At 36.0% G+C, this 12,215-nt stretch overlaps 1 protein-coding gene across 3 annotated transcripts in view; it reads left to right on the forward strand.

Annotated features, from left to right (window-relative positions):
* Positions 1 to 12,215, forward strand: part of LOC109496332 — a 389,020-nt gene that overhangs the window by 315,410 nt on the left and 61,395 nt on the right. For all 3 annotated transcript variants that reach the window (XM_045050955.1, XM_045050956.1, XM_023249271.2), the window contains one exon: positions 11,186 to 11,275. In XM_045050955.1, the coding sequence (XP_044906890.1) occupies positions 11,186 to 11,275 (90 nt within the window). The remainder of the gene's footprint in view (positions 1 to 11,185; positions 11,276 to 12,215) is intronic.

Raw genomic sequence — 12,215 nt, forward strand, 5'->3', positions numbered from 1 at the left:
TATAAATCAGCATGGAGGGTATAAAGATTAACATTTCACATTCAGCTTCACTTTTGATATTTTCAAACAATATCTAATAAATGTCCAGTGAAATAGCATAAGTACTTCTAAAGAACTCAACTGCACTGTTATTGATGTGCTTTGTAAAATTTTGCCAATCAAGTGCTTACCATATGCTCAGCATACAATAAAAACATAAATGTACAATACCTTAAATTTCTATAACACCTTTCAGCCTTCCAAAGTCCATTAATATGAAAATAACAACCATCTAATATTGTCAAGCACTGTGCTACACAAGTCACATGCATTATTACATCTAAACCCATCCTTTACATAATACCTAAGCTTTATACAACACTGCTAGGAAAAACTCTAAGCATTGTATGCATACTAATCTGTTAGTACCAATTCACCAGAACCAATTAATGAATACTAGTTCACAAGTTTTACATGTGTGAATTCATTAAACCCTTACAGCAATCTAGGACATAGGCACGTTTATCATTTCTAGTTGACCAATGAAGAAACTGAGGCACAAAGAAATTATATAATTAACCAAGGTAACATAATACATGGTAGTCAAGATATGAACCCATGCTCCAAAGTCTGTGCTATTAAACATGAAGACATCTTTCAGCTAAGAAGAATATATACTATCCCAGGGTGCCTGGGTGGCTCATTCAGTTAAGCGTCCGACTTCGTCTCAGGTCATGATCTCACAGTTTGTGGGTTTGAACCTTGTGTTGGGCTCTGTGCTGACAGCTCAGAGCCTGGCGCCTGCTTCGGATTCTGTGTCTCCCTCTATCTCTGCCCCTCCTCTGCTCTCTCTCTCTCTCTCTCTCAAAAATAAATGAACATTAAAATAATTTAGAAGAACATGAATTATTCCAATTTTATACTGAGAAAAATGAGGCTATAATGCTCAAAAGAGTTGTGCTGGACTTTGAAACTGGATTTATCTGCCTCCAGAGCCTGAGTTTTTAAGTATGTTGCTTATACTTATATCCCAACTCTTGTTTAACCTCATATTCTTTTTTGTAATTTTTATTTGTTTACTTTTAATTTATTTAGATTCAAGTTAGCTAACATACAGTGTAGTATTTATTTCGGGTAAAACACAGTGATTCATCACTTACATATAACACCCAGTGATCATCCCAATAAACTTCCTCCATAATATCCATCTCCCATTTCGCCCATCCCCCCCACACACCTCCCTCCAACAACAGTGTGTTCTCTATATTTGAGAGTCTCTTATGGTTTGCCTCCACTCTGTTTTTATCTTATTTTTCCATCCTTTCCCTTATGTTCATCTGTTGTGTTTCTTAAATTCCACATATGAGTGAAATCATATATTTGCCTTTCTCTGCCTGACTTATTTCACTTAGCATAATACAATCTCGTTCTATCCACATTGTTACAAATTGTAGATTTTGTTCTTTTTTATCACTGGTAGTATTCCATTGTAAATATATGACACATTTTCTTTATCCATTTATCAGTGGATGTACATTTAGGGTCTTTCCATAATTTGGCTATTATTGATAGTGCTTCTATAAACATTGGGGTGTATGTGCCCCTTCAAATCAGCATTTTTTGTATCCTTTGGATAAATACCTAGCAGTGCAATTGCTGGGTCGTAGGGTAGTTCTATTTTTAGTTTTTGAGGAGCCTCCATACTGTTTTCCAGAGTAGCTGCACCAGTATTCATTCCTACCAACAGTGCAAAAGAGTTCCCCTTTCTCCACATCCTCACTAACATCTATTATTTTCTGAGTTGTACATTTTAGCCATTCTGACAGGTGTGAGGTGGTATCTCAGTGTGGTTTTGATTTGTATTTCCCTGATGATGTGCAATGTTGAGCATCTTTTCATGTGTCTGTTAGCTATCTGGATGTCTTCTTTGGAAACGTGTCTATTCATGTCTTCTTCCCATTAATTCATTGTATTATTATTATTATTATTATTATTTTGGTGTTGAGTTTGGTAAGTTCTTTATAGATTTTGGATACTAACTCTTTATCTGATATGTCATTTACAAATATTTTCTCCCATTCTGTTGGTTGCCTTTCAGTTTTGTTCATTGTTTCCTTAGCTGTGCAGAAACTTTTTATCTTGGCGAAGTCCCAATAGTTCATTTTGTTTTTATTTCCCTTGCCTCTGGATGCATGTCTAGTAAGAAGGTGCTGTGGCCAAAGTCAAAGAGGTTGCTGCCTGTTTTCTTCTGTAGGATTTTGATGGTTTCTTGTCTCACATTAAGGTATTTCATCCATTTTGAGTTTATTTTTGTGTATGGTGTAAAAAGTGGTTCAGTTTCACTCTTCTGCATGTTGCTGCTGTTCAGTTTTCCCAGCACCATTTGCTGAAGAGACTCTCTTTTTTCCATTGGATACTCTTTCCTGCTTTGTTGAAGACTTTTGAAGAAGTTGGCCATACATTTGTGGGTCCATTACTGGGTTCTGTATTCTGTTCCATTGATTTATGTGTCTGTTTTTGTGCCAGTACCATACTGTCCTGATGATTACAGATTACAACTTTGTAATACGGCTTAAAGTCCAGAATTATGCTGCCTCCAGCTATGGTTTCCTTTTTTAACATTACTTTGGCTATTTGGGGTCTTTTGTGGTTCCATACAAATTTTAGGATTGTTTGTTCTAGCTCTGTGAATAATGATGGTGTTATTTTGTAAGGATTGCACTGAATGTGTAGATTATTTGGGGTAGTATAGACTTAACAGTACTTGTTCTTAAAATCCATGAGTGCAGAATGTTTTTCCATTTCTTTCTGTCTTCCTCAATTCCTTTTATTAGCTTTCTGTAGTTTTCAGCATACAGACCTAACCTATTTGGTTAGGTTAATTCCTAGGTATCTTATGGTTTTGTATGCAATTGTAAATGGGATCGATTCCTTCATTTCTCTTTCTACTGTTTCACTATCGGTGTATAGAAATGCAATAGATTTCTGTATGTTTATTTTATATATTGTGATTATTCTGAATTCACGTATCAGTTCTAGTAGCTTTTTGATGGAGTCTTTTTGGTTTTCCATGTAGAGTATCAAGTCATCTTTGAAGAGTATAAGTTGGACTACTTCTTTGCCATTTTGTATGCCTTTTATTTCTTTTTGTTGTCTGACTGCTGAGGCTAGGATTTCTAGTACTATGTTGAACAACAGTGGTGAGAGTGGACATATCTGTTGTGTTCCTGACCTTAGGGGGGAGGCTCTCATTTTCCCCCATTGAGGATGATATTAACTATGGGCCTTTCATATATGCCTTTTATTATGTTAACACATGTTCTTTCTACCCCTACTTTCATGAGGGTTTTTATCAAGAAAGGATGCTGTGTTTCATCAAATGCTTTTTCTGCATCTATTGAAAGGATTGTATGGTTCTTATGCCTTATTTTATTAGTGTAATGTATCACATAGATTGATTTGTGAATACTGAACCAGCCCTGAAGCCCAGGAATAAATCCCAATTGATCATGGTGAATAATTTTTGAATTTGGTTTGTTAGTATCTTATTGAGAATTTTTGTATCGAAGTTCATCAGGGATATTGGCCTGTAATTCTCATTTTTAATGGTGTCTTTGTCTGGTTTTGGAATCAATGTAATAATGCTGGCTTCATAGAATGAGTTTGGAAAGTTTCTTTCCATTCCAATTTTTGGAACAGTTTCAAAAGAATAAGTATTAACTGTCCTTAAATGTCTGGTGGAATTGTCCTGGGGAGCCTTTGGCCCAAGACTCTTATTTGCTGGGACATTTTTGATAACTGATTCAATTTCTTTGTTGGTTATGGGCCTGTTCAAATTTTCAATTTCTTCTTGATTGAGTTTTGGTAGTATGTGATTGTCTAGGAATTTGTCCATTTCCTCCAGATTGTATAGTTTGCTAGCATATAATTTTTCATAGTATTCTCTTATAATTGTATTTCTGTGGTGTTGGTTATGACTCTCCTCTTTCATTCCAGATTTTATCTACTAGGGTCCTCTTTCATTTCTTTTTCATAAGTCTCATTAGGGGGTTATCAATTTTGCTTATTCTTTAAAAAAATTATCCTGAAATTTCATTGATCTGTTCTACCATTGTTTTCTTTGTTTCTTTGTTTCTATATTGTTTATTTCTTCTTTAATCCTATTATTTCCCTTCTTATGCTGACTTTAGGCTTTCTTTGCTGCTCCTTTTCTAGCTCCTTCAGGTATAAGGCTAGGTTATGCATTTGAGACCTTTCTTGCCTCATGAGATAGTCCTGAATTGCAATGTACTTTTTTCTTAGGACTGTGTTTGCTCTATCCCAAAGGGTTTAAGCTGTCATGTTTTCATTTTAATCTCCATCCATGTATTTTTTTTATTTCTTCTTTAAATTCCTGGTTAACCCATTAATTCTTTAGAAGGATGTTCTTTAACCTCCATGTATTTAAAGGCATTCCAAATTTTTTCTTGTGCTTGACTTCAAGTTTCATAGCATTATAATCTGAAAATATGCATGTTATTATCTCTATCTTTTTGTACTTGTTGAGGGCTGATTTGTGACCCAATATGTGATCTGTTCTGGAGAATGTTCCATGTGCACTCAAGAAGAATGTGTATTCTATTGCTTTAGGATGAAATGTTCTTAAGATATCTGTTAAGTCCATCTGGTCCATTGTGTCATTCAAATCCATTGCTTCCTTGTTAGTTTTCTGCTTAGATGATCTGTCCATTGTTGTAAGTGTTGTATTAAAGTCTCCTACTATTATGGTATCATTCTCAATTAGTTTCTTGATGTTTGTTATTAATTGATTTATATATTTGGGTTCTTTCAAGTTGGGGACATAAATATTTATAATTGTTAGATCTTCTTAATGGATAGACCCATTAATTATGATATAATGCCCTTCTTCATTTCTTGTTACAGTCTTTGGTTTAAAATCTAGTTTGTCTGATATAAGTATGGCTACTTCAGCTTTCTTTTGACCTCCATTAGCATGATATATGGTTCTCCATCCCCTTATTTTCAATATGCAGGGTCCTTAGGACTAAAATGAGTCTTTCCTAGGCAGCATATGAATGGATTTTTTTTTAAAATCCATTGTGATACCCTGTGTCTTTAGATTGGAGCACTTAGTCCATTTACATTAGTGTGATTATTGAAGGATATGAATTTAGCGCCATTGTGTTATCTGTAGAGTTAGTGTTTTTGGTGATGTTCTCTGCTCCTTTGTAGTCTTTTCTGCTTTGGCCTTTTTTTTTTTCTCATGCAGAGAGTGCCCTTTAAAATTTCTTACGGGGCTGGTTTAGTGGTCATGAACTCCTTTCCTTGTTGTTTGTCTGGGAAAGTCTTTATTTCTCCTTCTATTCTGAGTGACAGCCTTGCTTGATAAAGGAATCTTGGCTACATATTTTTTCCTATTCAGCACATTTAATATTTCCTACCACTCCCTTCTAGCCTGCCAAGTTTCATTGGACAGGTCTGCTTCTAAATTTATGTGTCTACCTTTATAGGTTAAGGACCTTTTGTCCCCAGCTGCTTTCAGAATTCTCTCTTTATCTTTGTATTTTGCCAGTTTCACCAAGATATGTTGTGGTGTTAACCTGTTTTAGTTGATTTTGAAGGGAGTTCTCTGTGTCTCTACGAATTGAATGCTTGTTTCCTTCCCCAAATTAGGGAAGTTCTCAACTATAATTTATTCAAATAAACCCGTCCCTGTTTCTTGCTCTTCTTTTGTGCCTTCTGTGTTATGGATATTGTTTTGAGTCACAGAATAACTTAGTTCTCTAAGTCACCCTTTATTATCTAGTAATTTCTTTTCCTTATTTTTTCATATTAATTATTTTCCATAATTTTATCTTCTATTTCACCTATTCCCTCCTCTGTTTCTCCCATGCTTGCTGTCACTGTATCTAGTTTATTTTGCATTTCAGTTATAGCATTTTTAAATTCATCCTGACTAGTTCTTAGGTCTTTGATATTTGCAGCAAGGGTTTTTCTGGTGTTTTCTATGATTTTTTGAAGCCCAGATAGTAGTCTTATGAATGTTCTAAATTCCTGTTCAGATACATTGTTTATATCTGTTTTGAGCAAGTCCATGACTAATTTCTTCTTGACCTTTCTTTTGGGGAGAATTCTTCATTCTTGTCATTTTGGCTCAGTTTCTGTCTTTTGAGTGTTTTACAAGTTTGTTATATTCCCTACACCTGAAAGTACTGCTATATTTAAAAGGAGTCATACACTGTCCAGGGCCTGGCACTCCAGGAAGTGTTTCAGGTGTATGCTGTGTGAACTCTGCTGTTGTGTTTTGGCTACTTTTTCCCACTGGTCAGTCTTCTGCAGAGCTTCTCCTTGCTTGCACTGGTGGAGTGTTTGGACCTTTAACTAGGTGTGCTTTGATTTGCTTGTTGAAGTAACCCTGGGGGCAAAAAGGGAGGGGAGCCTTATACTAAAAAGAGAAAAGGAAAAGGAACAAGAAAATGTGAATAAAAAATAAAAAATCTATAAGGCTTACTCCAAGGAGAAATAAAGCAAAAAAAAAAAAAAAAAAAAAAAAGAAAGGAGAAAAGAAGGGTAAAGAAAAGAGTAAAAAAGCCTGATCCAAAATAAAAAGAAAAGATAAAAGGAATGAGAGAAAACAAATCAGAAATCATGAGCTTAATTTCCAAAAAAAAAAGAAAGGAGAAGGAGGTAAAAAAGAAAATACACAGTTGTCTGTTGGTGCCTGAGGGGTGGTGGTTGTGCTGGTCTGGAGGAGAGACTGTGTCATCTCAGAGTCAGTCTTGACCCAGTAAATAATCAGGTGCCAGTCACAGAGGTGGCAGGGTTTGGTGTACATGTGTCTTGCCTCCACTGGGGGCTGATGTGTTCCTTTCTGAAGTCCCACCATGTTGGTGTTAGGGGGAAAATGGCACCACCCCAATCTCTCATCACCAGACCAGAGATCTCCACCTCTGCTATTCAGGCAGCCCTCACAGTATAGTGAGAGAAATCAGCTCTCCCTTCGCCAAAACTCTCTTGCACTTTTTCATTGGTGCAGGCTGGGATTCAAAATCCAAAGTCTTAAAGGACCCAACACAGTGTGCATCTCCTCCCCTCCTCGGGAGTAGAGCCTCTCCATCCTGCTGATGAAAGACCTTTAGATGGCAACATCAGGGTCTTTTGTCTTTGGGGAGGCAATAAACTTTATTCCAAAAGTACTTCAGGAAAGAGACTGTTCTTTCCCAGGGCACCCTGGAGATCACTTCACGACACTATACAGTCCCGGGCCAGCTCCCCTCTCCAGGAGCATGTGCAACAGCTCTGCTCCTAACAAAGTCACAAACTTCCAAAACCTCAGAGTTTGAGCTCCAAAAGCTGTTTGCAAAAAAGAACTGAGATACTCGGTACTTCTTGTTCCCCATTCCATGGTCCAGAGAGGTTTTCCTCCTGTGCTAACTCAATGAGACACTTTCTCAACCCCTCTCTTTTTCTATTTTTTGTCTTTCCACATAAAGGGTTCCTCCCTTCTGCGGCTCCACCATTTTCTCTCCCCCAATTCACATTCACGCACCTCTCATCTGCCATGCTGTCTCCTTGTAACTTTGGAGATCCTTCTGCCACTCTGCAACTCTATTTCCTCAATATTCCAAGTAATCTTACCTCAAAACAGCTGTGTTTGAGGGACAAGGAAAGACCAGGGTCCTCCTACTTATGCACCATCTTAACTCCTCCCCTAATGTCACATTCTTCTTATTTAGAAAGAGCTACTACAGTAAAGAATTATTTCTGCTTTAAAAAATGAGAAAAATGAGATGCAAGCAGACTACGTTCCTAAATGTCGCATAGGTAATTAGTGGTTAGGCTAGAGTATAGAAACTCCTAGTCTACTGTTATCTCAACTACATCTGTGACTTCATGAAGTTTATAATCTAACTGAGGAAATATTCCACATGAAACCAGTCAATTAACAACACTTTACCTGAGCCTAATTTTTTTTTATAAAAGTCTTTGGCACACTTTAAATATTTGCATTTAGACTGTATTTAATATGTGGATTATTATTAATGTAAAGCATGCGCTTGGGTATAGTCAATCCATAGGTGAAGCCCTTTCATATATAAATCAAAAGTTTGCTAGCTGTTTTCACCCATCTTCAGATGTTCTATATGGAAAACATAAACTGATAGAAAGAACATACCTGAACATCATAAAAGCCATATATGAAAGACCCAAGAATGGATGCTGTATTTTGTCAAATGCTTTTTCTGCATCTATTGAGAGGATCATATGGTTCTTATCTTTTCTTTTATTAATGTGGTTCGTCATATTGATTGATTTGCAAATATTGAACCAGCCCTATAGCCCAGAAATAAATTGCACTTGATCATGGTGAATAATTCTTTCAATGTACTGGTGAATAATTCTTTCAATGTACGGTTGGATTCAATTTGCTAGTATCTTTTTGATAATTTTTGCATCCATGTTCAGCAGGGATGTTGGCCTTTTTAAGTGAGGTCTTTGTATTTGGATCAAGGTAATGCTGGCCTCATAGAAGGAGTTTGGAAGTTTACCTTCCATTTCTATTTTTTGGAACAGTTTGAGAATAATACATGTTAACTCTTCTCTAAATGTTTGGTAGAATTCCCCTTGGAAGTCATCTGGTCCTGGACTTTTGTTTTTTGGGACATTTTTTATTACTGATTCATTTCTTTGCTCCCTACAGGTCTGTTCAAATTTTCTGTTTCTTCCTGTTTAAGTTTTAGTAGTTTGTATGTTTCTAGGAATTTATCCATGTCTTTGAGATTACCCAGTTTGTTGGCATACAATGCTTCATAATATTCTCATGACTATTTATATTTCTGTGATATTGATTAGCAATACACTCTTCTTTTTTTAAATTTTTTTCTAATTTTCATTTATTTTTGAGACAGAGACAGAGCATGAATGGGGGAGGGTCAGAGGGAGAGGGAGACACAGAATCTGAAACGGGCTCCAGGCTCTGAGCTGTCAGCACAGAGCCCGACACGGGGCTCGAACTCACAGACCGTGAGATCATGGCCTGAGCCGAAGTCGGACGCCCAACTGACTGAGCCACCCAGGCGCCGCAGCAATACACTCTTCTTAAAGTCAGAGCTTGCATTGTGTCTTCCCCTTATCTATGCTTTCTATGGTAAAGAGACAGAAGAAATGACTTTGCTGCATTTCCTAGGCCAAAAATTAAGTCGTTTTGCTCCTCTGACTATGGATTCTAAATAATATTTTTAAATGAATAGTTGTTTATAAAACAGTTTTTTATCTTTTTTACACACTGCTTTTCCTGGGAACAGTATAAATCTCATTAATAATATTAACTAGTTTACTCAACTTCTATGTCTGTTATAATTATATTTAGAATTTATCTTGCACCTTAAAATTTTACACCAAGTACTATCACTTTGGGATTATTGAATTGAATTCTCCATTCCATTTGACATGAGAATATTTCCATATCCTACATAACCTGTTGTTAGCCATTTTTGTCTCATTAAAAATTTGTGGTAAAGGGGCGCCTGGGTGGCTCAGTCGGTTGAGCGGCCGACTTCGGCTCAGGTCATGATCTCGCGGTCCGTGAGTTCGAGCCCCGCGTCGGGCTCTGTGCTGACAGCTCAGAGCTTGGAGCCTGTTTCAGATTCTGTGTCTCCCTCTCTCTGACCTTCCCCCATTCATGCTCTGTCTCTCTCTGTCTCAAAAATAAATAAACATTAAAAAATTTTAAAAAAAATTGTGGTAAAATATGCATAAAATAAAATTTAGTATCTTGATCATTTTTAAATGTACAGTTTAGTGGTAAGTTCAGATTGTTGTGCAACCAGTCTGCAGAACTCTTTTCATCTTGCAAAACAAACCTTATACCCATTAAACAATAACTTACCACTTCCCCTTTTCCTCAGTCCCTGGCAACCACAATTCTACTTCCTTTCTCTATGATATTTTTAAGTTTCTATTTGTGTTCCAGTTAGTTAACATAGTGTAATATTAGTTTGAAGTGTGCAATTTAGTGATTCAACCTTCCATATAACACCCTGTGCTCATCACAAGTGCACTTCTTAATCCCCATCACCTATTTAGCCCATTCCCCTACCCACCTCACCTCTTATAACCATCAGTTTGTTCTCTGTAGTTAAGCATATGTTTATTTTCTTTATGATTTTGACAAAGGATCTCATATAAGTATTTATTTCATATATAGTATTTGTGTATATCTGCTTGCCTTCTTGAAGTCAGCATAATGTCCTTGAAATTCATCCATGTTGTTGCATGTGTCAAAATTTCCTTCCTTTTTAAGGATAAATAGTATTCTATTGTATGGATATACCTGAATTTGTTTATCCATTCATGTCTCCCTGGATAGATGTTGGTGTTGGGTAGCTTTCATCTTTTGGCTATTGTGAATAATGTCACTATAAATATGAGTGGTAAATATCTCTTTGAGATCCTGCTTTCATTTTGGGGGGTATATAATCAAAGGACAATTGTTGGATCGTATGTTAATTATATATTTTTTTCATTTTTTTTGAGGATTTGTCATACTGTTTTCTATAATGGCTGTACCATTTTACATTCCCACTAACAGTGCACAAAGGTTCCAATATCTGTACCATTTCACATCCTCACCAATAATTGTTTTATTTTTTTTTCAATTTTTAAATTTTATTTAGTTTTAGAGAGAGAGAGTGCATTAGTGAGTGAGAGGGGCAGAGGGAGAGAGAGAAAAAACCTTGAGCTGACTTCATGCTTAGCATGGAGCCCAACACAGAGCTTGATCCCATGACCCTGGGATCATGACCTCAGCTGAAATCAAGAGTTGGACACTCAACTGACTGAGCCACCCAGGTGCCTCTGTTTTTTGTGCAGTAGTCATCCTAATGGGTGCTTTTTAGGAAATTTTATGCCAATATTTCATTTATTAGGACATGAACTGGCTATAAAAGTTTTTAGAAAAACTTAACTGAGAATATTCTGAATTTTTATGTGAGGTAACTATATCAATAGCATATGGTGGAATATTTTTAACTTCATCTTCAATATTGCTTTAATAAGCTCCATGAAAATTGGGAAGAGGATCTCCATTAATTTGAATAAAAATAGTACTATCATAAACCTTAATTCACTGCAGAATCATATAATGTTTCCTTTCTACAATCTTATTAGGAATTGGAAAATAGTTATGTCTATTTAATGTTTACAGGTTTTTGGAGGCCTGTGTTCTTGTCATCTCCATTTAGCCAAAGAAAGAGAACTGAAGAACAAAAGTCTGTACAACAAATTGATAACAGAGGTGAGTATATTCGATAGAAATTGCCAAATGGTTTTAGATATTTTCTATCAATATTTGGAAAATTTTAAGCCAGGATTTGTTGTATCAGGGATCCCCAAGGCAATATCTGAATACAGTCATTCTCTAGGAGTATACACTGGACTCAACATACAGTAGTACTCAAAGCTAAAATTTACTACAGCAAAAGATCACACGATAAAATCAGTAATGAGAAAAGGCGCATAGAATGAAGACTATCAGGAAGCAGGTACAAGGTTTCAAGAGTCCACACTTCCAACGGAGTCATACGAAATTCATTTAATTCATCTAGCAAGTTATGACAACATCTGTGAGATGTTGTCTACCAGGGAAGCTCATTAAATTCTCAGTTTCCAGAAAATTAAAAAAAAAACAGATTTATTGTGCTATAACTCACCCATTCAACATGGTTCAGTGGTTTTAAGTATACTCACAGATATGTGCAATCATCACAAAAATCCCTTTTGGAAAAATGTTACCACCATAAAAGGTAATCCTATACTCTATATTTATCATCTGCCTACCTCTCCCATTTCCTTTATCCCTAAGACACCACTAATGTGCTTTGTGTCTATATGGATTTCCCTATCTTGGACATTTTTTATGAGTACAATAATATAATACAGGGCCCTTTGCGACTGCATTCGTTCAATTAGTATAATGCTTTCAAGGTTAGTCCATTGCATGTTTTCATTTCTCTTAATTATATGCATAGGAGAAAAATTGCTAAATAACATGGTTACTCCATGTTTAATTGTCATGCTGTTTTCCAAAGTGACTACATAATTTTACACTCCCACCATCATTGTATGAGGATTCCTATTTATCCACATTCTTGTAAACACTTTTCATTATCTGACCTTTTTATTTTAACCTTCCTTGTGGTATGAAATGTTATTAATTTATGATTTTTATTTGTAAG

The sequence above is a fragment of the Felis catus genome, chromosome X (assembly GCF_018350175.1).
Source record: "Felis catus isolate Fca126 chromosome X, F.catus_Fca126_mat1.0, whole genome shotgun sequence".
NCBI lineage: Eukaryota > Metazoa > Chordata > Mammalia > Carnivora > Felidae > Felis > Felis catus.